This window comes from Pipistrellus hanaki, assembly GCF_964339955.1.
Source record: "Pipistrellus hanaki genome assembly, chromosome: 2".
NCBI classification, from domain to species: Eukaryota; Metazoa; Chordata; class Mammalia; order Chiroptera; family Vespertilionidae; genus Pipistrellus; species Pipistrellus hanaki.
This window is the reverse complement of record NC_140504.1, coordinates 61,682,376-61,709,644: the sequence shown is the minus strand read 5'-3', so window position 1 is coordinate 61,709,644 and position 27,269 is coordinate 61,682,376. Positions and strand designations below refer to the sequence as shown.

The following is a 27,269-nucleotide window of genomic DNA, read 5'->3' as shown; positions in this document are numbered from 1 at the left end:
TGCGTTTGAATTGCTTTGAGAATCAACTTAAATAAGTTATCCTTATGTGGCTTCCATGAAACAACTCTGTAAACACCTGTTGCAAAACTGTTTTTGCTTTTATTCTGTAAGAAATCTCGAAAATGTAGTGACATTTCCTGCAGCTAAAGAGAGGGCGAAAGTATAAACTGCCTCTTCCCTGGAAACCAGATGCCGCTTCAACCACTTTTGTCGCCAGCCCTTTTTTCTGCAAAATTGTGTTTCCTAGTGATGTGTACGGCCAAGCCAAAGATGCGTGAGACAACCACAAAACTGTGATAAGTAAACGGGCCTGAAATCTACAACTTCACACGTTTTCTTCCTTTGAGCTAGGGGTGTCGAACTCAATCAGAAAAGGGGCCAAAATCTAAAATCCAGCCTAAATCGCGGGCCGAATGGTTTACTGAACAGTCATAAACTGACAATGTCATAAACTGACAGCGGAGTGCAGTGATGACAGCGCGGTGCGGGCCACATTGCAAGGCCTGGCGGGCTGGATTTGGCCCGCGGGCCTTGTGTTTGACACATGTGCTTGAGCCTTAAGGGCCGCACAGCTGGGTGTGTCTTCTAACCACTGGAAACCAGTCAACAGTCTCCCCACAGCGACAAACATGTCAAAGGCGCGCCATCAAGGTGTGACTCGCCACAGGACACGGCCTGCCCCCAGCTCAGTGCCCACAGACCTCTGGACCGGAAGGGGAGACCACAGCGGACTACAATTCCCAGCAGGCGTAGAGGGACGGGTCACGCACGCGCAGCCCAAACGCTAGGAATGAGGTCCTGCTGCAGGGTTTCTGGGAGAGAAACATGGCGGCGCCCAGGCTGCGGCCGAGCATGGGCAGGCTCATTGAAATGCCCGCAGCGCTGGGGCGCTGGAGCCGAGCTTACAGCAAGTCCCACGCCTTCAGGGAGGTCCTACAGCTGCCAAAAATGGAACTGACGAAGCTCGTGTTCCCGTTACAGGAACTCCAGCGGCATCTCCACCCTGACGCCAGATCCGACCTTCACCTGAGGGTCTTTGACCCGAGCCTGGAGGACGTGGCGAGGGCGGAGGGCTTCTTCACGGCCACCCCTCGGAACCGCATCGAGTACCTGAGCTCGGCTGTGCGTCTGGACCACGCCCCCGACCTCCCCCGCCCGGAGGTGAGAGCGCCGCCGCCGGCCGGTGGCGGAGAGGCTGGGGAAGGGGTTTTGTCGTCGCTTACTTCTAGTTCCCAAAACATGAGAGGTTTCTTAGCTTTGTGGGAGCTTGTAACTATTTTAATTAAATAAGCAAGTCACTTCAGTGTGTGGCCCCAGCTGGTTTGGCTCAGTGGATAGAGTGTTGGTCTTGGAACTGAAGGGTCAAGGGCATATGACCCAGTTGTGGGCTTTATCCCCGGAAGGGGGCATGCAGAAGGTGGCCAATCAATGATTCTATGTCATCATTGATGTTTCTATCTCTCTCTCCCTCTCCTTTCCTCTCTGAAATCAAAAATTTAAAAAATTATTGAAAAAAGAATAGTAAATAACTTCAGTTTGTGGATGAAAAAGGGCTATATGCTAACCTGACTCGCTCAGAGAAGGCCTGCTTGGCAGTCTTGCAAACTCAGAGACATAAAGGAACAACGGTATTTTTTTAAATTGATTTCAGAGAAGAAGGGAGAGAGAGAGAAAAACATCAATGATGAGAAAGAATCATTGAATAGCATAGGGGTGTCGAACTCAATCAGAGAAGGGGCCAAAATCTAAAATCCAGCCTAAATCGCGGGCCGAATGGTTTACTGAACAGTCATAAACTGACAATGTCATAAACTGACAGCGGAGTGCAGTGATGACAGCGTGGTGCGGGCCACATTGCAAGGCCTGGCGGGCTGGATTTGGCCCGCGGGCCTTGTGTTTGACACATGTGGAATAGCACTAAAGCTGCCTCCTGCATGCCCCACACTGGGAATCAGGCCTGTAACTGGGGGCACATAGGCCGACTAGGACTCGAACTGTGACCTTCTGGTTCACAGGTCAATGTTCAACCACTGAGCCATGCCAGCTGGTGGCAATAATGCAGATTTTTTAAAAACAATTTTAGTGACAATTTTAGTGACATTTCCTGATTGTGCATTTTATGCATATACTGCAGCTTAATAATATTTTATATTATTTAATAAAATATGTTCTAAGTCTGGTAAAAGAAAGCTCAGATCTCTTTACATACAGTAAGTCTTCACTTACACAGTGAGACTGAGACTAAGCAACATAACTATAATGAAATCAATTTTACCAAAGGCTAATTAATACAAACAAGTGCTAAGTTCCTAAGGCATATTTCTGGTCCCCAAAACATCCCCTAACATCTAAATAAAGACCCCAAACATTTCTAATATTAAACATTGAAATAAAAGTGAACTATACATACATTTAAGAATGATTATTAAAAACAACTAAGATAATTATTTTCGAACCTGTTTATTCCAGTTCAGGGTAACTGCCAGAGCTTCTTCTGGCAGCTCAGGGGGCAAGGCAGGAACCAGTCCTGGCCAGGAGGCCACGCAGGGTTCACTCACACACACCCTCACTCACTCAGAGTGGTACAGTGGAAACTCACTCGCAGGTTCACCTAATGTGCACATCTTACGGACGTGGGAGTGCCCGGAGAGATCCCACACAAACATGGGGAGAACGTACAAACTCCACATTCAGTGGCCCTGCCCATGAATTGATTTTTTTTTTTTTCTCTCTCTCATCAACTTTATAACAAAATGTCCATGAAGGAATGGATATTACTCCGGGACCTGCTGTATTTGTAGTAACTGCACAACTGCATTGAAAATGTCCTTCAAATATATTTAGAACTACTATAATTTAAGAACATATATATCATTTAATGATTTTGAGATAGCATTGCTTTTAAATTATTGGATTTTTTGAGTAATTGTTTTTTAAAATTCAGTTTTATTAAAATTCAGTTTTATTATCTGTAGATTATCATTGCACTTAATTTGGCAGAGCATTTAAAATTTAAGCAGGATTCAGATTGATTCATTTTGAAGGACTGACCACAGTTTTGCATAATATATAGTATCCCTGACCCCTATCTACTAAATTAGGGGTGTCGAACTCAATCAGAGAAGGGGCCAAAATCTAAAATCCAGCCTAAATCGCGGGCCGAATGGTTTACTGAACAGTCATAAACTGACAATGTTAACCAGAAATGTGAATTTAAAATGAGTGGAACAATATTTTCCTTAACAGTGCTGTTAACCAACTCACATGCTATCAAGCAAAACAGTAATATTGGTATCAAGCAAAACAGTAATATTGGAATGTACCTAAAATGCTCATTGTTTTGTTTTCTGGCTAGATGTCTGACACCGTTTTCCCCGGATCAATGAGTCAATGTTCGGTTTTATTTCTTGGGCTGTAGCAACCCGCAAAACAGCATGGAGGTTGTCATCGGTAATGCGTGATCTGTGCTTGTTTTTGTTCAGATTCATTATTGAAAACATCTGTTCACAAAGATAGGTGCTCCCGAACATGGATAGAATACGGGCAGCATGAAGTTGGAGCTCTGGCACTGAGTCAGGGGGCAGTAGAGGGTAGAAGTCCTCAGTTTCAACATCCTGAAACCTTGATTTCAGGCCACTGTCAGACTGAAGCTCGATTATCTCCATCTGAAGGTGATGGGGCACATTGTTGACATCAACTGTAAAAGGATTGGCAAAGATGTCAAAGCCTGAGTGCTGTGTTCTAAAGTCAGAAGCGCCGCTCAAATTCACTTAGTAAACGGCTAACTTTGGTAGCCAGCCGACTGCAAGGAAAAGTACCAGAAATAGTGGTTGAGATACTCAAACAAACGGGAAAGTGGGCAAGATTGTCCTGTTCCAGTTGGGACTTCCATAGTTGAAGTTTACGCTGGAATGCTGTGATCATGTCAGACATCTTTGTGATGACTTGTTTGCGTCCCTGCAGCTTCAGATTCAGTTGGGCGAGATGCTCGCATATGTCACACATCATAGCAAAATCACATAGCCAGGCGGGATCCGACAGTTCAGGCAAGGGCTTTCCTTTACTTTCCATGAAAAGAGCAATTTGTTCTCTGAGCTCAAAAAATCTTTTGAGGACTGCGCTCTTGCTCAGCCATCTTACTTCTGTGTGGTATGGCACGTCTCCATGCTCTGCACCCACCTCCTGTAAAAACTGCTGGAACTGGCGATGATTCAGGCCACTTGCCCGTATAAAGTTAATAGTTTTAATGACTGTGGTCATTATGTCATTCATGTCCAGAACTTTTCCACACATAGCCTCTTGGTGGATAATGCAATGATAAGTAATCAAGGGTGTGTGGCAGTGACTTTTTTGCATTCTTTCCTTCATTAGTCCAACCAAGCCTTTCTTTTCTCCGCACATTGAAGGTGCACCATCGGTAGTTAGCCCCACCAACTTTTCCCAGGGTAATTTAAAATTATTTATAGATTTCTCCACAGCCTCAAATATATCTCTACCAGTCGTCGTCCCATGCATGGCAGCTACATCCAAAAGTTCCTCAGTGACAGAGAGGTCGGTCTTCGTAGCACGTATAAAGATGGACAGCTGCGCCGTATCAGTGTTGTCTGTGCTTTCATCGATAGCAAGTGAAAAAGCGAGATAACTGCATGCCTGTTCGGCCAGCTGTGATGATAGATTTCCTGAGAGTTCTTGAACTCTATCTGCAATGGTGTTTCTTGACAAACTGACATTTTGAAAACTCTGTATCTGGTCCGGGCATACTTGCTCACACACTTTTAGCATGCATTGCTTCAAAAAGGCACCCTCTGAAAAACACCTTGAAGTACGGGCAATTTCTTCAGCCACTATAAAGCTTGCTTTCACTGCAGCATCATTTTTCGCTGTAGCCTTTGTAAACATTTGCTGCTGTGATTGTAGTTTGCCTTTTAGTTCTTTAACAATTTTATGCTTTTTTTCCAAAGTATATTTGCCATACTTAACATTATGTTTGGTGTCAAAATGACGACGTATATTGTACTCTTTCATCACCGACACTGTCTCATAACACAATATACACACTGGTTTGCCCTCTCTAAGCACAAACATGTATTCATTTTCCCATTTGTCATTAAATTGTCTGCCTTCACCGTCAACTTTTCTTTTCCTGGACATTTTGGGATCAATATTGGCAGTAAAAGATGTAGTTTATTGTAAATCTGCGTTAGAAGGAAAAAGTTGAAAACTGCACAGGGATAGCTTGATTTGGCAGATGGAGTGGAGAGAAAAAAAGTCAGTCAATAAATGCCTGGCTGGGTACAGATAGCAGATTCTGTTGCGATTTTTATGCCTGCACTTTATGCCAGGAACTGGCAGCTTCTGCTGTGTATTTTTTATGCCCGCACACTCACTCTCTCCTCTGCTCTGCCACTCGCACAACCACATCGGATGCCGGACTATAGGTCACGCCTCCTGAATCTCGCGTGACTTGTTATCTATGCGCATGCGTAATAGATAGCAAGTACGGTGGCCGGCGAGGCGGCCGGCGAGATCACAAGCCTCCTATGTCACCGCGCGTCATTGTGATGGAACGCAGCGGAGTGCAGTGATGACAGCGCGGTGCGGGCCACATTGCAAGGCCTGGCGGGCTGGATTTGGCCCGCGGACCTTGTGTTTGGCATGTGTGTACTAAATGCTATCTGATCATATTGATAATCAAAAATTTTCTCATAAATTTCCAAAACACACCCTCATTTGGAACCACTGATTATTATACCCCCTTCAATACCATGTTAGAAAGCAGATGCATGTGTATTAATGGTTACTATCAGGAATATTTTGTTGCTTTCTACACTATAGAGCAGTGATTTTCAACCAGTGAACTACAAGAATTTTTAAAACATATAATATCTGACTAGTCAGGGGCACTTACCTCTGTTCCCTTAAGATTCTCAAATTAAAAAATGACAATAGCCATCTGGAGTGAATGAATCAAAATTATATTTTTTGTGTGTGTGATTAGCAAAAAATAATATATATTTTTTGCTGTATTAGAGAATTTTAGTAATTACTGTATGTGTGCCCTGAGCTGACTATAGTATAGAGCACTAAAGGAGAAAAGCTTAATTAGAAGAGAGTTCAAGGGAAAGGAATAACCTCTTAATTACATTGTGCTCTGAAAGTTTGTGGGGAAATGTAGTTCTGCTTCAAAAAGCTTTGTAAATATATGATGCTTAATAAATGTTACAGATATTCTTGAGTAGCATAGTGTAATGAAAAGTACAGGTTCTGAATATGGATGTCTTGAGTTCAAATTTCAACTCTATTACTTTCCAGCTATATAATTTTGGGCCAGTATTGAACCTCTTTCTGCCTCATTGTATCATCTATATTATGGTGAGGCAGGAGTGAAATAGCTTGACAGGTTTTTGCAACTAATACATCATAATAAATTTATGTATTAAGCTAATACTCAATTCTCTTTTTCTTCTTTAAAAAATTTTTTGTTGAATTTATTGGGGTGACGTCCTATATTATAAAAGCCTAATATGCAAATAGACCAAACGGCAGAACAGAGGGAGGCCACCGGTGGTGACAGGGCAATGGGGGACAGGGCTGGCTGCTCACTGGACAGTGCTGTCCCTGATCTGCCGGCAGGTCACCTCCTGCAGAGGGAGGTTGGAATTCAGGGGAGTGGGCCTAAGCCAGCAGTTGGACATCCCCTGAGTGCTCCTGCTCTGCAAGAGGGCGCAGGCCGGGCTGAGGGACACCCCTAAGTGCACGAATTTTCATGCACCAGGCCTCTAGTTGTCTAATAAAATTATATAGGTTTCAGGTGTACAATTCTGTAATATTAGGCCCAGTGAATGAATTTGTGCACATGTGTGGTCCTTAGGCGTGGCCAGCCATCTTACCTAGTCCCGATCGGGGCCTGCCAGCCAGGGGGAATTACTGCAGGAGGTCGGCTGTGGGATCACACTGACTACCAGGGGTCAGCTCCTGCATTGAGCATCTGAGTGCACCTCATAGCAAATGGTCAACCGGATGTTTGGTCATAATGGTCACTTAGGCTTTTATATATATGGATATATAAATATCATCTATATATTATATTGTCTGTTCACTGTCCAAAGTCCAGTCTCCTTCCACACCATTTATTCCTCCTTTACCCTCTTCTAACTCCCCCCATTTCCCTTTCCCTCTGGTAATCACGGTATTATTGTCTGTGTCTATGAGTTTGTTGTTTTGGTTTTTTTCTTTTGCTTAATTTCTTCACCTTTTTCACCCAGCTTCCCTTCTCTTTTGTTTTATAAAGGTGTGTTTTATAGGCAGAAGCAATGTTGGAAAATCCTCCCTAATAAAGGCTTTGTTTTCATTGGCTCCAGAGGTTGAAGTCAGAGTCTCCAAAACCCCGGTATGTTGAAATTTCAAATCTGCCAGAACTCTCAATTGGTGAAGATGAGTAAGAAATGTTGGAGGATACAAGAAATGATAATAGCCAAGTTCCTAGAAAAGTGATTTCTTTCAAATGAGTAGTAAAGTAAGAGATTTTTATCAATGCCTTTGAATGTCTCAAAATTTATTTTAGTAGTCTTGCCAGTATCTTAAGAAAATCTTCCTTGGTCAAAATCCTTTCCAAAGAGTTGTTCTTTTGTTATTCTATACTAGAGGCCTCGTGCACGAATTCGTGCATAGGTGGGTCTCTATGGGTGGCCTGCAGGGATTGGGCCAAAACCCATAGTCCAACCTGCAGCTCCTACTGCTGCTCCTGCTGCTCCAGGCCCCGCTGTGCCTGCCCCGGGCCCCATGCCCAATCAGTCCCGATAGGGAGAGCTCGCGCTGCCACAGCAGTGCTTGCCAGACATGAGCCCTGGGTCTGATGCCCTCCCAAAAGGAGTGCCTGCAGGATTGGGCTGAAACCAGCTCTCCTACATCTACCAAGGGGATCCAGATTTCGAGAAGGCACAGGCCAGGTGCATGATTGAGCTGAGGAGGGACCGTGGGTGTGTCTAGCCCATCTTGCTCAATCCCAATCAGCCCGACCTCAGCAGTAAGTTAAACTTCTGGTCAGAGCACTGCCCCCTGGTGGTCAGTGCATATCATAGCAAGCACATATCATTAGCATATTACTTTTTTTAAAAATAAATCTTTATTGTTCATAGTATTACAAATGTTCCTCCTTTTTTTTTTTTTGCCCTCCATTGCTCCCCTCCACCAGGTTCCCACCCCACCCTCTGCCCTTTCCCCACCCCTCATTGTCCTCATCCATAGGTGCACAGTTTTAATTCCCTTGGCTTTTAGATTCACTTGTTGATAGTTACGTATTTGTTGATCATAATTTTTTCTATATCTTCTTCCTCTTCCTAAAGAACCCCTTTCAGCAATTCATATAATTCTGGTTTGGCGGTGATGAACTCCATTAGCTTTTTTTTTAATTTGTGAAGCTCTTTATCTGCCCTTCGATTCTGAGTGATACCTTTGCTGGGTAGAGTATTTTTGGCTGTAGGTTCTTGCTATTCATCACCTTGAATACTTCTTGCCATTCCCATCTGGCCTGCATGGTTTCTGTTGAGAAATCAGCTAACAATCATATGGGTGCTTTTAATATGCTCTCTTTGTCTTTTGCTCTTGGAATTTTAATTATGATGTGTCTTGGTGTGGTCCTCTTGGATTCCTTTTGTTTGGGGTTCTGTGCGCTTCCTGTACTTGTAGGTCTAATTCTTTCCCCAGGTGGGGGAAGTTTTCTGTCACTATTTCTTTCAGTATGTTTTCAGTATCTTGCTCTTTCTCTTCTTCTGGGACCTCCATAATTCTGATGTTGGTTCATTTGAAATTGTCCCAGAGGTTTCTTACACCATCTTCAACTTTCTGGATTCTCTTATCTTCTTGCTTCTGTGGAGGAGTGCCCTCTGGCTCTTTGTGTTCCAAATCTTTGACTTGATTCTTGTGATCTTCCATTCTGTTTTTAGGACTCTATAATATTTTTTATTTCAGACAATGTATTCTTTATTTCTAGTTGACCCCTTTTCATATCCTCATAGGTCTCGTTTATTTTATCGGCCTTTTCTAGGAAATTCTTGAAAAACCTTATAAGCGTGGTTTTGAACTCTATATCCAGTCGCTTCTTGTCCTCCATTTCTTTTGTTTGTGATCTGTTTCCTTGTCTTGGCATTTTCACAGCTTCCCTGAGTTGGTAGGGTGGCTGTGTGTGCTAAGGTTGAGAGGGTCAGCCTCCCAGTTACCTGAGGTGGACAGTCTTGGTGTAGCCCTTTGTGGGCTGTGTGTGCAGTCTTGTTGTTAAGCCTTGCTTGTTGTTGGTATCACTGGGAAGCGTTGATCTCCAAGCCAATTGGTTATGAGGATCAGAAGTGTCTCAGCTAGGAGGCTTTCTGTATTCCACTTGGATGGGGTGGAGTCTCGGGGTGGCACAGCCAAGCTTTGGTGAATCCCGCAAGATGAGTTGCAGGCGCGTGCACCTCTTTGGTATAGGCGCAGACAAGCTTTGATTTCTGTCTGTCCCTCCCTAGGAGAGTCCTATTCGCGACGAACGAGAAAGCTAGCCACTGGAAGGGCTTCTGTGCTCCACTTGGATGGGGCAGAGTCTCAGGTGGTGCAGACAAGCTGTATTCAGCCCCTCCCTATGAGGGTCTGGTTTCTGAGTCCTGCAGTAATGGCCGCTGGTTTCACACACCTCGGAGAGATCTCTGCCCACTGCTAGACAGTCTGGACCCTCCCTGTCTGGGACCGTATATCAGAGCAATAGGGTGGTTCTGTTTTCCTCCGGAACAAGAAAGCTAGCTTCCACACATTAGTTGTCCTCCCTCTCCGTGCGCAGGGAGTAAGCCAGTAGCGAACTTGGCCTGCCCTCTCCGCGCTTCGCAAGCAAGCCAGCAGGGAAGTCTGGCAGCCGCCTTTTTGCGCGCACAGTTCTCCGCACCTTCACAGTTCCTGAGATTCACCGTGCCTTCTCTCTCCTTCCCAGATGGTAGAGCCTCCTCTCAGCCAGCCGTCTGGCGCTTCAGGGCGATGTTTTCCCTGTTTTCCAGTTCTAAATTCAAATTTGTTGTGGTAGGCTGCATTCAGGTGTCTACCCTATGTCGTCATCTTGGTTTCTCCTCAGTATATTACTCTTTGATTCATTGTTCTATTTGCATATTACCCTTTTATTATACAGGACTAGAGACCCAGTGCACAGGTTTGTACACCAGTGAGGTTCTTGGTGTGGCCTGCAGGAATCGGGCCAAAACCGGCAGTCCAGCATCCCCTGAGGGATGTAGTGGTGCACGAAGGGGCAGGCAGCTAGGGAAGAGCCCAAGCCTGAGCTGGGAGCCGTGCTGCTCCCACTCATCCCACCCATGCTGTGCCTGCCACCGCCGCTCAGTAGACTTGCTGCCGCTCCACTGTGATCTTTGCGTGCCCGTCCTAGGGTGATACCAGTGTGCCATGACTGAAAAGTGGCCGCGGGCTCACACCCAGTCAGTCTCAATGCTGGTCCCAATCCTAGTCCTGATCCAGATGGGGGAGGGCTATGCAGGGGAAGTGTCCTCAGGAGAGGCTTGCACCTACACAGCTGTACTTGCCAGCTGTGAGTCTGGCGTCTGGCTCCCGTTCCTCAGCTAAACAGCACTTCCACTGTGGGAGTGCACTGACCACCAAGGGGCAGCTTCTGCATTGAGCATCTGCCCCCTGCTGGTCAGTGCATGTCATAGCAACTGGTCAGCCAGTCAAACAGTTGCATAGGCTTTTACTAGCAAATATATATAGATTCGCTTTCAAGAATGATCATCTTAGTTCTATATTGATTTTGGAGGAAACAGTTTTAAAGTAGGTTTTTTCCCCCTCTGTAATATTTTATATTTTGCTAACTCATACATACACCAATCAGGCAAATCCCAGTCTACTCTGGGCCAAATTATGTGCTTATTATCCCAACCAGTCTGCTGTAGTGTCCTACAGGCTTTCTAATTTTTAATTTTCTAATTTCTTCTATTTCCTTCTCAATGATGCAGACTCTGCCAATAGCTAAGCACTTCAGTACTTCCCCAAGTTCCTCTCACCTTACTATCCATCCATGGCAAAACATCCCCACCAACTCAGTGCTTACTGCCCTCTTTTTTTGCATTGGAACTCTTCCAAGAGACTTCACTAGTCCTTTCTTGCTTCTGACTTCTTCATAATGTTGATTCCCTGGCTCTGTCACTGATGATTGTTGTCATCCGTTAATTCTCCTGCCCTTCCTCCTGCTCTGCCTCACCAGATAACCCAGCTAAACTCTCACTTACAGGCAGGGTGTTTGGTTCATGCTATGAGAGGACAATGCAAGAAATGTATTTCTGACATTCCTCATCTATAATTCTAAAATCATTTTCTTATTGATACACTGGAGGCCTGGTGCACGAAATTTATGCACTGGGGGGTGTCCTGCACCCTCTCTAATCAAGAACCCTTATGGGATCAGGCCTAAACCGGCAGTTGGACATCCCTCTCACAATCCAGGACTGCTGTCTCCCAACCATTCGCCTGCCTACCACCCTGATCACCCCCTAACCACTCCCCTGCCAGCCCAGTTGTCCCCAATTGCCCTCCCCTGCTGTCCGATCACCTCCAACTGCCCTCCCCTGATGTCCTGGTAACTCCCAACTTCCCTCCCCTGCCGGCCCAGTCACCCCCAACTGTCCTCCTCTGCTGGCCTGGTCACCCCTATCTTCCTTCTGCTGGCCCGGTTGCCCCCAACTGCCCTCCCCTGCAGACCCACGCCGCCCCCCCAACTGCTCTCCCCTGCAGACCCAGCACCCCCCAACTGCTCTCCCCTGCACACCCGGTCCCCCCCCCCAACTACCCTCTCCTGTAGGCCTGATCCTCCACAAGAGCCCTCCCCTACAGACCCAATCCCACCCAACAGCCTTCCCCTGCAGGCCCAGTCGCCCCTACTGCCCTCCTGGGCTGGCCTGGTGGCCCCCAACTACCCTCCACTGCCGACCATTTGTGGCAGTCATCTTTGACCACATGTGAGCGGCCAACTTTGACCACATGCGGCAGCCATCTTGTGTGAGGGTGTCAGGGTCGATTTGCATATTACCTCTTTACTATATAGTATAGTTGACTGGGAACCTAAGCACCATTTATAACACCTTTTGTCTGAAAATATTTGTTCTAAGTTTCAAACAATTGACTGTTTATTTATCTTAATCTTTCCTTTTCTGATTAATAAATATCCATAGAGATAAAATCTTGAATAATCCACTTATCATGACATCAATTTTAGTTGCACAGATTTTTTTATATTGTACATGTTTTTTTAAAAATGGTTTAATGAAAGTACTTAAACCCATCCAGTGAAACATGCAAAACATACTGATTTTAAGGAAGCATTAATCTGATATAATAAAAACCTAATATGCTAAGTGTCTGGCTGGCAGGTCAGCCGTTCAACTAATCAAAGCATGATATGCTACTGATATGCTAAGGCTGCTCAACTGCTCACCATGATGTGCACTGACCAATAGGAGTCAGACAATCGATTGCTCAACCAGTTGTTATGATATGCACTGAGCACCAGAGGGCAGATGCTCCAACCGGTAGGTTAGCTTGCTGCTGGAGTCTAGCAGATCGGCACTGAGTGAGAAAGGCCGGACAAGCCCTGGAGCTCTCCCACGGTCCCTCCCCGGCTGGCCAACCTCTCATGTCCTTTCCTGGCCCCAATCGTGGGTGGATGGGAGGTGATCAACCAAAGACTATCATATACCGTATTTTTCGGACCATAAGACGCACTGGACCATAAGACGCACCAGTTTTTAGAGAAGGGAAATGAAGAAATAAAGATTCTGAAACAAATAGTGTCCTAAAATATTTTATGTGCATTAAAACCCAACATCACAGTCATAAACACATGTAATCAACCCTGTAAAGTAAACAGCAGCATTTAGAACCATTTTAGAGCCGGGCAAGCACACAGAGACCACACAGAGCCGGGCAAGTAAAAAAACTTTTTTTTTACAGTATATGTGTAGGCTATATTTGGACCATAAGACGCAGGGACTTTTTCCCCCCACTTCTGGGGGGAAAAATGTGCGTCTTATGGTCCGAAAAATACGGACCATATTAAAAGACTGAAATGCAAATGACTGAACACAGAGTGACAGGTCACTATGACATGCACGGACCACCAGGGGGCAGGCCCTCAATTGCAGGAGCTTCCCCCTGGTGGTTATTGTGCTCCCACAGGGGGAGCATCGCTCAGCCAGAAGTCCGGCTCATGGCTGGCGATCCTAGCCATGGAGGTGGAGCCCCTCCCACCTTCACAGCAGCGCCAAGGATGTCCGACTGACAGCTTAGGCCTGTTCCCCAGAGAGCAGGCTTAAGCCAGCAGGTGGACATCCTCCCAAGGGCTCCCGGACCGTGAGAGGGTGTAGGCTGGGCTGAGGGACCCCCTCTGAGTGCATAAATTTAGAGCACCAGACCTCTAGTCCAGGCATAATAACCTATCAGGTTTTACATCTAGGTTTTATGGTTGTATTTAATTTAAACTGTGCCAAATTCATTTCTTATTAGAGGTACATTACTCATCAGAGAATATTGACTAGTAGAGTCTCACCAGGTTAACTTTTTTTTTTTTTTTTTACTGAGAACTAACGAAACAGGAAAGACTCCAAAATATTTTGCCTACATATTTTTAATATGGAATCTAAAGTTCTTCTTCAGTCATATATATTATCTTAAAATTATGAGTTGGAGAGGAGTAGTATCTAAGCATATCTCCAGCCACTCTATCTTTTTAGTTTTTGTTTTTTTTAATCCTTACCCAAGAAGTGAGGATATTTTTTCCATCGATCCCAGAGAGAGTGAAAGGGAGGGGAGAGTAAGAGAGAGAAACATCATTGTGAGAGAGACACATCAATTGGTTGCATGGGGATCAGACCTGCAACATAGGATTGTACTCTTGACCCAGTAATTGAACCTGTGACCTTCCAGTGGGTATGCTGATGCTCTAACCAGCCAGGGCTTTATCTTCTTTTCCTGTTTAATTCAGTAGCTGGGATTATATACAGAATATTTATACATGTTAATAAATATGATTGAATAGAAAATATTTTGAGTTATAAAATATATACTGAACAAATTTTAAGCAAGTTTTCACTTTTTCTATTTATTTTATCAGGGGCACACAAAGAAAATGAATTTTTTCAAAGTTGGAAAATATTTTACATTGGTGGACATGCCAGGTTATGGCTATCGAGCACCTGAAGATTTTGTTGATATGGTAGAGACCTATCTAAAAGAACGAAAGAAGTAAGGGGGGGAAATGGTTTATAATAGTTATACATTTAAACCAAAAGCATATTTTTTGTAATAGAGCATTCTACACATGATAACCACTTCAGTTTTATCAAATGACTTTTAAAAAGTTCATTTTATTCTCATAATATTCCGCAACACATCATTTACAACCAAAGTATTTACTGCATATTTGCTTTGTTTTTTTCCTGTAGGTTAACTTAATCTGAAATTCAAGTATTTTTCTAAATTGAGACTATAAATAGTACTTCAGAAGAGTTTACTAATGTTTTATACCAAACTCTTAGCTGGCTAATTTTGAAAATGAAAATTGTTGATTAATGTGGTATTTACTAAATATAAACAAATTTTGTAAATTCTAATTATTCTTAAAGTACTCCTGACATCACATCCTTCATAAATGTTTCCTTTTATGGTCTTCCTAGGTAGGCAAGTATTTCAAGCTTTGCACTTATATAGGAAAATTTATGTTAAACTTTTGAAGTATAAAGAAGTGTTAAGTATCTTTCTTGTTGTGGCTTTACATAGACATTAATATGAGATATTTATATAAGATATTTATACATGTCTCTCTCTCTCTCTCTCTCTCTCTCTCTCCCACTAGAGTTCAGGCTTTTAGAGGAAGGGGCTTACTCACCTTTGTATCCAATTCCAAGTATAGAGTCATGTGCAATACATGCTTCTGAAATAAATTAATATTTAGTGAATTTATTTAACTATTGGATTATAGGATAGACCTAGTGAATTGAGGATTCCTTTTGCCTAAAAATGTTTTTAAATTTGTATTAAAAATCAATCAAAGGAAAATTTATTGGTATACCTTGAGGGGTAGGGAAGGAGGAAGGAATGAATTTTATATTGCCATTAATCTTTATTTCTGCATTTTTACAGTTTGCTGAGAACGTTTTTGTTAGTGGATAGTGTTGCTGGAATTCAGAAAGCAGACAATATTGCCATAGAAATGTGTGAAGAGTTTGCATTGCCTTATGTAGTAAGTATTTCTTTTGAGTCATGGTTGCAATTAGAAATACATACCGGTTGTGTGTGTCTGTGTCTGTCTGTCTCTTTTTAACGGATAAGTCTTTCCTCTTCAAGAGATAAAGGAGCACCTTTTATATAATCTTTACCATTGTTAGCCATTAATAAAATAAATTATGTACTACTTTTATTCTCTCTTCCTTTTCTCAGCTTTAAGTTTTCAAAAATATAGTCAAAGTTGTTTTTTTTTAAACTGTTTATTTAGGTGCTCCTAGGTGTTTTTCTTTCTGTTACTGTTTTTGTTTTGTATTTTAATGGCAATGTGAATATTTGTCCAAAATGTTAGCAGCTCTTTAAAAGTCGCTTGGCAGATAGTACTTAACAGTGTGTAAATAAAACTGCAACTAAAAATTTGTTAAACTAATTTGGAATTTAAGAAACATTACAAGAACATAGCAGGCTCCAGCACACACACAAGTAGGATTTTTATACTGTACTAGAGGTCAGGTGCATGAATTTGTGCACGGGTGGGATCTGGCCAGCCTGACCTGATGGGGGCTGGCCATGTCAGTGAGGGGAGGGGCCACCAGAAGTTGGGGGAGGGACGGCAACTGGGGACCCGAGTGGGCCATTTGTCTGCTGCAATATACATCATAGCAACTGGTCATTCCGGTTGTTCCACTCGTTCTGTTGTTCTGGCCACTAGGCTTTTATATATAGAGATTCTTAAAGAAAACAGGATTTCTTATGTTAAAATCTTACCAATATTTTATTATTTGATTTATAATAAAATACTGATTAGTATGTGGTCAGCAAACTGTGGCTTGCAAGCCATATGCAGCTCTTTGGCCCCTTGAGGCACAAATACAGTGTGATTGAAATTTCGTGACCCATGTGCAGAAGTCTGTTTTCAGCTCTCAAAAGAAATTTCAATCATTGTAGTTTATTTCGCTCTATTGACTAATGAGTTTGCCGACCATTGGATTAGTAGGTTGATATAAACATTCACTTTGCTTTGTGAGTTTTACAAATAAAGAAGGAATTTAATCTTAAATTTCCTAAGGAAAAGTGAAGAACCCATTGGCTAAAATTTGGTTTTAAACAATAGTGAGTAAACTACTAAATTTGACAGTGGAGTTTAATACAAGTCAAACTTTAATAGTGAGCAATTTTTCTTTATTGCTATACTTATGGAATTCTTCGGGTTTGCAAAGCCCTTTGAAACGTTAGTGAAAATATAGAGTTTTGAGGAGTCAAAGGATTGATAAACTTAGTCTACAAAGTAAAAATGCCTAAGTAATGCCAAACTGGGTTTTTTTAAGTGATAATATTCCTGATTTGGTGTCATAGCTATCAGTTTATGAAATCACATATTTTCTTCAGTTTTAGCACCAAAGCCTCACCATTAAACCCTTTCTGAAAAAGAGTTTGTACAAGAGGAATTATGTTTCCTTTTAAATATCAGCATTTGGAAGAAGATAAACAAAAAACAAGATGGTGACATAGGTAAACACCTGAACTTGATGACTTGCACAACCACTTTAAAACTACAACTAAAAGACAAAACGGACATCTCCCAAAACCATAGGAAGGCTGGCTGAGTGGAAATTTTACAACTAGAAGGGAAGAGAAAAGCACACTGAGACTCAGAGGAGCTGGGGAAGTAAAGTGCAGAGGTATGGAGGTGCACAGATGGAGAGGGCTGGCAACTGAGGACATGGCTGTCTTTTTCAAGCAGGAGGGAGACACGAGCTCCCAATTGCTCTGAACTTCAGTTACGGATGATACTCTGGGGATCCAGACTCATATGGAGAGAAACTGGACTTTCTGGCAGTGGGTGAAACACGAGGGCAGCTTTGTCTCAGAGGTGCTTGTAGAGATTACCATGGGACACTGAGACCCAGGGCCTCTGGGGCAGGGCTAACGGGAAGCAATTTCTGTTTGCTCCAACCTGAGACTTTGCCCTATCCAAGCTGTGCACAGAGGCTTTTGCATGTGAATGGCCTGGTCCTTTGAAATCTAAACTTACCTAACAAACTGCAACTGAGTCATAGAGACCCAGAACATCCAAAAGAAGGCCCAAGTCCCCAAGGCAGCTTGCATGGCTTCACAGCTGGGCCTCATCTGGGCACCTCCAAAACCCAAATAAAGAATAGGAATCTGCAGATCTCTCTGTTGCCCCTACTGGGTGACCTCAGGCAGAGGCTAAATTAGCACCTCCTTGGAGATCCAAAAACCAGTGTACTAAGTGGTCATAGTAGGATCATCCAGATTACAATTCCCCAGATCCATAAGTGACACACTCAGGTAGCAGACTTAGTGAGCAACAAAGCCACACTGAAGCAAGTCTTGCCTCATAAGAGTGTTTCCAGCACAGAAATTCTCCCGGTGTAGATACAGCTGATCCTCACAGCCAATTGGCCTGGAGGTCAATTCTCCCCAGTGATACCAACAACAGTCAAGGCTTAATTACAACAAGACTATGCACAAAGCCCTCAAAGGGTTGCACCAAGAGTGTCCACCTCAGGTAACTGGGGAGGCCGAGCCACTGGGCCCTATAGGACACCTACCACACAAAGCCACTCTATCAATTCAGGGAAGCAGCCAAATTGTGGAGACAAAGAAACAGGTCACAAATGAAAGAAATGGAGGAAAGTAAACCACTGGATATAGAGTTCAAAACCACGGTTATAAGGTTTTTCAAGAATTTTCTAGAAAAGGCTGATAAATTTAGTAAGACCCTCGAGGATATGAAAAAGAACCAAGTAGAGATTAAGCATGTACTGCCTGAAATAAAAAATATTATACAGAGACCCAACAGCAGATTACAGGATAACAAGAATCAAGTAAAAGATTTGAAATACAAAGAAGCAAAAAACAACCAACCAGAAAAGAAAAAAGAAAAAAGAATCCAAAAATATGAAGATAGTGTAAGGAGCCTCTGGGACAACTTAAAGCATACCAACATTCGAATTATGGGGGTGCCAGAAGAAGTGAGAGAGCAAGATACTGAAAACTATTTGAAGAAATAAGGACAGAAAACTTCCCCAACCTGGTGAAAGAAATATAATAGACTTACAAGTCCAGGAAGCACACAGAACTCCAAACAAAAGGAATCCAAAGAGGACCACAGCATGACATATCATAATTAAAATGCCACAGGCTAACGACAAAGAGAGAATATTAAAAGCAGCAAGGGAAAAAAAGTTAGTTACCCCTAAGGCAGCACCCATATGACTGTCAGCTGATTTCTCAACAGAAATTTTGCAGGCCAGAAGAGAGTGGCAAGAAATATTCAAAGTGATGAACAGCAAGAACCTACAACCAAGATTACCTTACCTAGCAAAGCTATCATTCACAATTGAAGGCCAGATAAAGAGCTTCACAGATAAGAAAAAGCTAAAGGAGTTCATCACCGCCAAACCAAAATTATATGAAATGCTGAAAGGTATTCTTTAAGAAGAGGAAGAAGAAGAAAAAGGCAAAGATAAAAATTATGAACAACAGCCGAAACCTGTTTGGCTCAGTGGATAGAGCATCTGCCTGCGGTCTGAAAGGTCCTGGGTTCGATACCGGTGAAGGGCATGTACCTTGGTTGTGGACACATCCCCAGTAGGGGATGTGCAAGAGGCAGCTGATCGATGTTTCTCTCTCACCGATGTTTCTAACTCTCTATCCCACTCTCTTCCTCTCTCTAAAAAACAAACAAACAAAAAAAAAAACCTCAATAAAAAATTATGAACAACAAATACATATTTATCAATAAGTCAATCTAAAAATCAAGTGAATAAAAAATCTGAAGAACAGAATGGACTATGAATATAATAGAATCAGGGGCATAGAAAGGGAGTACACTGAAAATCCTTGGGGGAAAGGTGTGTGGAGGGTTCATGAAGAGACTGGACAAAAATCATACACCTATGAATGAGGACAATGGGGAGAAGGGTGGAAGAGCATGGGGTGGGGAGGGAACCAGGTAGAAGGGAGCTATGGAGGAAAAAAAGAGGAACAATTGTAATAATCTGAACAATAAAGATTAAAAATAATAATAATAAAAGATTAAAAAATAAAAATAAATATCAGTATTTGCCTTGATAAGGAAAGACTTCCATTTTGCAGATCTCACAGGTCATTAGAAACCACACACTTTTTGCTTCTCACTCCCTCTGCCCGTCTACATTTTATAACAGAAAAGTATGAATGATGAATTAGGAAATTTAATGTTATAGAAATTCCACAGGAAAATCTGATTGATCAAGGTTTTACTTTTTAATTGATTTAATAACCAGCCATACCTTGGCCTTACCTGTAGTATGAAATTGTCTTTGAATAAGTAAATTATTCAATGTTATTACTTACTAGTAAGCCTAATAACTTCCAGGCTTACTTGGAATGTAATTATATAAAACTTGAAATAGTGGATACAACCTACTAAATCTGGGTTTCTAATTTTTCCTTTAGGTTACATGTGAGATGAAACCATTTTGTGTGTCAAGAATGATTATAAGTTGCCAATTTTATATGAATAAACTCGACCCAATATTACTAACATATTTCTTTGATCACAGATACAGAGTGATGATATGAAACATTTGGTTTATGGTAGTTGCAAATATGGCTTTAAGGTCCTTTTCACTAGTTTTGAATTCAAGTAGTATACTCCTGTGTAGTTAAAGCACATAGTGTATGCTTCATACGTTGCATACATGAACTCATTTAGTTGTTTGTTTTTTGCAGATGGTGTTAACAAAAATTGACAAATCTTCCACGGGACATCTTTTAAAACAAGTGCTTGAGATCCAGAAATTTGTTGCCACTAAAACGCAAGGATGTTTTCCTCAGTTGTTTCCTGTAAGGTAAGAGTTGAATTGTTTTTATAGCTTTATAGATTCTCAACTTTTAATATTAAATCAGTGTTGCTTGTCATTTCTCAGCCTTTAGACTAAAATTAGGAAAGTTTGGAAGACTATGCACTTAGCCAAGATTTATTGGTACAACCCATAAATGCTTTTATTTTTTCCTTCAATTTATTCCTTCTGCAAGTTTTGCTATATCTTCCTTGTAGGCATTTTCATTCTCTTTCTTCCTGGGCCTAGTTCAGCCCTGTACAACAGAAGTTTTCACTTTTACTTTTTTTAAAATTATTTTTTTTTTACTATAGATGTTTTATTTTTATTTCAGAGAGGAAGGGAGAGATAACAACATCAATGATGAAAGAGAATCATTGATTGGCTGCCTCCTGTACACCCACTACTGGGGACTCTTAGGGGCAGGAATGAAATCCTAATTCTTCCTAGAACCCTGAGCATTATCATAGAAAAATAGTAAGTATCAATAATAATAAAAGCTTAATATGCTAATTTGATCAGACGACCTTCTAGATGAAGCCAGGGTTTCCAGGGAAGCCCGGGTCCTGGGCGCCAGAGGGAAGCTGGTGCAGGCAGTCAGGGGGAAAGAAGGCCTACTCTTGAACCAATTTCGTGCATCAGGCCTCTAGTTTAATAATAAGGAAGTGATACTTCAGCTAAAAAAGGCAACAGAAACATAAGATGAGCAAATTATGCCTAATAGCATTTTTTTTTTAATTAGTTGATTAGAAGCTGAGTTTGAATTAACATAATGGGGCTAGGGGAAAACTGATGTTTTTTTGTTTTGTTTTGTTTTTTCATTTACATAACAGGATTATAGTGTTTAAAACAAGAGAATGATCAGGCAGTAGTCCCACACTGCCATGAGCTCTGAGAGTCTATACCACCAGACTAATCAAGTAAGATTGAGGCTCTACTTAAGAACAATTAGCACTATCTGAAAACTGATAATCTTGGGGAGGTTATAACACTAGATCATTCAAAACACTTAATTGATCCTCGCAGTAAACATTCCTATTTCACAGTTTCAAGTCGGAGAAGTAAAGTGACTTCAGAGAGGTTTGCATGGTTCCTCTATTTCTATGCTGTAGATTTTAAAGCAAATATTTCATTTTGAGTCTTTTTTCACTAGTAATAACATGGTTGAAAGTATCAAAATGTATTGTGACCTAGTACACAAAATATAATAAATGTTAGTTTCCTTCCTTGCCAAAGGTCAGTCAGCAAATGGCAGGGTCAGGCCAAGAACTCAGAATATCAGATTCGTTAATACTTTTTAGGGGAATTCTCTTATTTCCACCTCCTCCTTCTTCCTCCTCCTCCCTCCTCCCTCCTCCTTCTCCTCCTACCTCCTCCTCCTCCCTCCTCCACCTCCTTCCTCCTCTTCCCTCCTCCTCCTCCTACCTCCTCCTCCTCCCTCCTCCTCCTCCCTTCTACTTTTTTTTTTTCTTCTTTTTTTTAAAAAAATTTGATTTTAGAGAGAGGAAGGGAAGGAGAGAGAAACTTTTATGTCAGAGAGAAACATAGATTGGCTGCCTCCTGTACACCCACTACTGGGGACTCTTAGGGGCAGGAATGGCTGGCTCCCACCTGTGCCACCACCTTGGATTGAACCCACACCTCATAATGTGCCCTGACCAGGAATTGAACCTGCTACCTCTTGGTGTATGGAATGACATTCCAACAAACTGAGCCATACCAGCCAGGAGTTCTCTTCTTTGGATATGCCAGCATTCACTGCTGCATAACCCTGGAATGACCGCTGCCCCTGTGTGCTACTCACCGTACATGACCAAAACACTATAGAAGCCAACAGCACTTAAAGTCCAAGAATTGAGACACAGGAGTCTGCTGACTTTCAAGTACATCAGCATTCACTATACCACAGTGACCACATAAAGGAACTTGGCAGCCTGTACTTCATAGTTTTCTAAACCCAATTTAGAAAGTAGAGTTAAATTAATCCTTGCTTTCACTAGCATGACCAAATCCCAGTCCATCCCTCCAGATGGATATTAGTTTCATCATAAAATAATTATTATAAAATAAGTTAGATTTTATTTCTTTCTCTTCCTGTATGACCTTTATAGGAGAAAGGTGGAAATGGGAATAGACATGTAATCCAGAGAGGTTTGGCCTTTAAGCCTAAAGTCAAAAGTTAAGTTCTAACCTTCATGTCTGAACTCTGCCCCAGCTGAGTGGAGAAGTATAAATGGTGAAAGGCTCCTAAAGATTGATGCTGGGATCAGTCTATCATTATAAACAGTATAGAAGAAATATGTAAATAGGCACAGTATGATCACTTCTGTGGTTTTCTATCTAGTTAAATTCCAATCAAATGAGAACTGATTGTAATGACAGAAACGTTGCAAATGATTTCAAGGAGTCATAGTTAGTGTGTGGACTATCTAACTTGTATTTCTCCTTTAAACTATATATGTATAACTCCATTTATAATCCAAGAATGGACTATTCTCAAGCAGACAGGTTTGATGAGAAAAGTCCAAAATGTTATACTTTATCAAGAAGGGAATTAGCAATGCAAGAAAAAAGAGTTTACCTATTTTATATCTATATCCACAAAAGTCATAATGTATCCATAGAAGTCCATATATCCTGAGGAACCAAGTAATCACTTTAATGCTGACTCATGGATGAATGGATATACTAAGACAGATACAATAATGGTTATGATAGTTTTTTAAAAATCCTGAGAAAAGGTCTAAATTATCAAGGTGATTGCATCTTGTCATAAAAAGAATAAAGTAAAAGATCAAACAGTTTAGTCTGGGAAATAAGAAGCAAAGTAGTAAATATTCCAGTGGCATTTTTCACTGAAATAGAACAAACAAGTCTAAAATTTGTACAGAATCACAAAAGACCCTGAATAGCCAAAGCAATCTTGAGAAAGAAAAACAAAGCTGGAGGCATAGTGCTTCCTGGCTTCACACTATATTACAAAACTGTAGTAATCAAAACAGTATGGTATTGGCATAAAAACAAACACACAGATACAAATAGGGAGTTTAGAAATAAGACCATGCGACCATGAATAATGGTCAACTAATTTACACCAAAAAAACTAGGAATATTCAATTGGGAAATGACAGTCTCTTCAATAAATGGTACTGGAAAACTGAACAGCCACATGCAAAAGAATGAAATTAAACTACAATATACTGTAAACAAAAATTAACTCAAAATAGATTAAAGAATTCATTGTAATACCTAAAACCATAAACTCTTAGGAGAAAATATAGGCAGTAAGTTTCTTGACATTGGTCTTGGTGATAATTTGTTGGATCTGATTCCAAAAACAAAAATAAACTAGTAGGACTACATCAAACTAAAAAGCTTCTACAAAGCAAAGGAAATCATCAACAAAATGAAAAGGCTACCTAACTGGGAGAAAATATTTACAAATAATATATGTGATAAGGGATTCATATCCCCAAATGTACAAAGAACTCATACAACTCAGAAAAATAATAATACAATTTAAAAATAGGTATAGGATCTGAAGAGATATTTTTCCAAAGAAGATGTACAGGCACCTAACAAATACATGACAAGATGCTGAACATCACTATTCACCAGGGAAATACAAATCAAAACCACAATGAGATATCATCTCCTGCCTGTTAGAATGGCTGTTATCAAATAGACTTGAAATAAATGTTGGCAAGGATGTGGAGAAAAGGTAACTCTTGTGCACTGTTGGTGGGAGTGTGAATTTCTACTGCCATTATGAAAAACAGTGTGGAGGTTCCTCAAAAACTTGAAAATAGAACCACCATTTGTTCTAACAATTCCACTTCTGGATATTTACCCAATGAACATGAAAACACATATTTATCCAATGTACCCCATGTTCACTGCAACATTTTTTCAATTGCCAGAGTATGGAAGCAACCTAATTGTCAGTCAGTGGAGGAATATAGATGAAGGGGTTAAATACACAGTGGGATTTTTTTGGCCAGAAAAATGAATGAAATCTTATCTGTTTATTACATGGCTGGACTCTGAAGGCATGCTAAGTGAAATAGTGAGACAAACACCATATCATGTCCTTTATATGTGGAATTTAAACAACAAAATCCAAGCTCCTAGATAACAGTGAAGACATTAGTGGTTGCCAGAGGTGGGGGGGGAGGGCGGCTGGGTGGTGGGAGAAATGAATGAAGGTGTCAAAAGGTACAAGCTTCCAGTTGTAAAATAAGTCCTGGATGTAATATACAGCATGGAGACTATAAATAATACTGTATTGCATATTTCAAAGTTACTGAGAGCAGATCTTAAAAGTCCTCATCACAAGAAAATAAATTTTGCCCTAACCGGTTTGGCTCAGGGGATAGAGCGTCGGCCTGTGGACTCAAGGCTCCCAAATTTGATTCCAGCCAAAGGCATGTACCTTGGTTGCGGGTACATTCGCAATGGGAGGTGTACAAAAGACAACTGATTGGTGTTTCTGTCTCATCAATGTTTCTAACTCTCTATCCCTCTCCCTTCCTCTCTATAAAAAATATCAATAAAATATATTTTTAAAAAGATAAAATGAATAAATTTTGTAATTATATATAGCGATGGATGTAAACTAGACTTATTGTGATCATTTTGTAGTATATACAATACTAAATCTTTATGTTATACATCTGAAACTAATATAATGTTATATGTCAATTGTCTTCCATATAGAAAAACAGAAACAACTTTTAGTCTGGCAAGTAAGAAAACAAAATAGTAGATAATGGTGACATTTTTAAAATCATGAAGGTAATAGATCAGGTAGTGTGGAGCACTAGATTTAGGGACTCGGGAAGTTTCAAGGCCAATTTAAGATGTTCTCTTTCATACATGAAACTCAGCTTGTAAACAGTTTTTTTAAGCTAGATGAATTCAGATCTGTTACTACCTCTGAAGTAAGGACAAAAATGATTTTTCTTTTCTTTTCACAGTGCTGTGACCTATTCTGGAATCCATCTGTTGAGATGTTTTATAGCAACTATAACAGGAAATCTTAAGACTAATTAACGGCACCTAACTTTGCTGAAGACTCAACATTTTTTATTTTTTAAGTAGTGAAAGGCTAGATATATTTCCCAGTGGAAATAGAAATACAGCCCAGCCGAAGTGATTCAGTGGTTGAGCATCGACCCATGAACCAGGAGGTCAGAATTCGATTCCTGGCTAGGGAACATGCCTGAGTTGTGGGCTCAATCCCCAGTAGGGAGTGTGCAGGAGGTAGCCAATCAATAATTCTCTCTCATCACTGATATTTCTGTCTCCCTCCTCCTATCTGAAATCAATAAAATTATATGTTTTTAAAATGGAAATAGAAAGGATGAAAACAGAGGATCTGAATTGACCTGTACATCTCCAACACCCTGAGCAAAACCCTTAATTTCCTCTCCTATTCAATGGGTATAATAATGCCTACCCTACAATTACTGTGGAAACGAAGTAGATTTAAAATATTCTATTGATACATCTTAAACAGCAAAACAGCATATATATCTGTGAAATACAAAATAATGGTTTGACCAAATAAACACTAGTTTGTTATCCTTTTCATGAACTTTTAATGATTATCATCTCTGCTTCATTTAACCCTGACATCAAACCCAATCTTGAACAAGACAATTCTCTCCATTTCTGCTACCACCCTGAGATCCCTTTTAGATGGAAAGGCTTTGAGGGATCCCAATGTGAAAACCTTTCCAGAAATTCATTCGTGAGGAATACTTAATTTCTCCCATATCCTTTCAACAAAACTTGTTACAAAACTCTTACTATATCCAATTTTTTACTAAAATGGGAATATTTTTCAATAAATTAAAAAAAATGCACAAATTTTAGACAAAATGGGAACCATTATAAAGTCCTGAATAGATATATGTCTAACTATAGATAAGAGATTATAGTGAATGCACAGAATGTTGATTGAAGGACACCCTAAAACCTGGTCAGAAGGACTGCCTCTGTGAAGGGGGAATAAGATCTCTATTGCTATTTGTGGCTGACATTGTTACTGTGAGCATCTATTGTTTTTTTGTGTTTCTTTTTTTTTTTTTTTTCAATGAAAATAAAGCCCTCAAGTGTCTAATTTCATGCATTATTTCAAGCAGTACTTACTGGCTCACAATCAAAGATGACTATCCTTAGGCAGTTCTATGCAAAGAAAGCAGTACCTGGAGAGTCTAGCTCCTGGGAAGGAACATTACCTGACCCTGACCTCGGAGTATGGTGTGTGCCCTTGTAGAAGGCAGGCACCTTCTTCATCTGCTCTCACTCACTCATCCTGCTGCTCTGAAGCTGTGGGCAGGCGGGCCATCATTGCTACTAAAGCTAGCATCTGTGAGGATTAAGTTTGTTTTACATACAGTTGTATCCCCAGACATTCCTAATGCTTCTGAATGAATGGATAGAATGGTGAAGAGTATAAATAAATAAATCCAATTAACACGTTAAGCGCCCAGTCACCGGTGACAAAACACAAACCAGGCTGGGTGCTTAATGTGTTAACCAAGTTTACTCCTCACAGTGATACAACTTTGCCCAACAAAAGCAGCAAATAAAATTGCAGATGGAGCAGATTCTACTTTTAGACCCCCTTACTCATTTTAAAGAAACCTGACTTGTATATACCATTTCCTAAATAACATCAAAAAAGGAACATAATTTTTTAATATACCTACCTATAACTTTAAGCTTCCACATGTTTAAGGCGGAAACTTTTAAGAAGTTTTTTACCCATAAAGGAAGCCTGAGCCTTGAGCTTCTTGCTCCTGCACCACAGAATCACCATTTGGATTTCTCAGAAAGTTGTATGAAAGTCTCAGCCTTTTGGAATTTTTCACAAAAGCTGTGGCACATGGAATTTCTATCTCTTTCTGAGGAGAATGTTTCGTTGCCTTTAGTTGGGACTGAGGACATTTAAATTCAAACCTGGTCTTCTGAAATATAGAAAGGTGATTTGTTCCTAACTGTAAATATGTAACAATAGAGAAAAGTTGACTCAGACTATCAAAATTTGAAAATCCGTCTTTTTAAATATATTTTTATTCATTTCAGAGAGGAAGGGAGAGGGAGAGAGAATTATCAATGATGAGAGAGAATCATTGATTGGCTGCCTCCTGCATTGCCCGACACTGG

General features: G+C 41.0%; 1 protein-coding gene and 1 pseudogene across 5 annotated transcripts in view; one reads left to right on the top strand and one right to left on the bottom strand.

The window, feature by feature from the left end:
- Positions 1 to 799: 799 nt before the first annotated feature.
- On the top strand, positions 800 to 26,225 carry GTPBP8 (GTP binding protein 8). 4 transcript variants are annotated; one of them, XR_014794127.1, is made up of 7 exons: positions 800 to 1,161; positions 7,292 to 7,390; positions 14,135 to 14,265; positions 15,163 to 15,262; positions 19,987 to 20,105; positions 20,930 to 21,016; positions 25,073 to 26,225. XR_014794127.1 is itself a non-coding variant. In XM_084874066.1 (6 exons), exons 1-6 carry the CDS (start codon positions 826 to 828, stop codon positions 25,146 to 25,148), a joined length of 861 nt encoding a protein of 286 aa, XP_084730192.1. In that variant the 5' UTR covers positions 800 to 825; the 3' UTR covers positions 25,149 to 26,225. The 4 variants fall into 4 exon arrangements, 2 of the variants coding, with proteins under 2 accessions (XP_084730192.1, XP_084730193.1); XR_014794126.1 differs by lacking the exon at positions 7,292 to 7,390; XM_084874066.1 differs by lacking the exon at positions 20,930 to 21,016.
- Positions 26,226 to 26,773: 548 nt separating this feature from the next.
- Positions 26,774 to 27,269, bottom strand: part of LOC311615131 (nucleolus and neural progenitor protein-like) — a 63,741-nt pseudogene continuing 63,245 nt past the window's right edge. Inside the window, exon 8 of the transcript XR_014797032.1 lies at positions 26,774 to 27,070. The product of XR_014797032.1 is annotated as a nucleolus and neural progenitor protein-like (transcript). The remainder of the gene's footprint in view (positions 27,071 to 27,269) is intronic.

What these genes read in the sequence shown, in the direction of transcription:
- GTPBP8 (XM_084874066.1), top strand. Translation starts at nt 826, where the DNA reads ATGGCGGCGCCCAGGCTGCGGCCGAGCATGGGCAGGCTCATTGAAATG. An exon ending in CCGACCTCCCCCGCCCGGAG is followed by an intron (nt 1,162 to 7,291) that starts GTGAGAGCGCCG and finishes TGTTTTATAAAG; the next exon opens with GTGTGTTTTATAGGCAGAAG. An exon ending in TCAGAGTCTCCAAAACCCCG is followed by an intron (nt 7,391 to 14,134) that starts GTATGTTGAAAT and finishes TTATTTTATCAG; the next exon opens with GGGCACACAAAGAAAATGAA.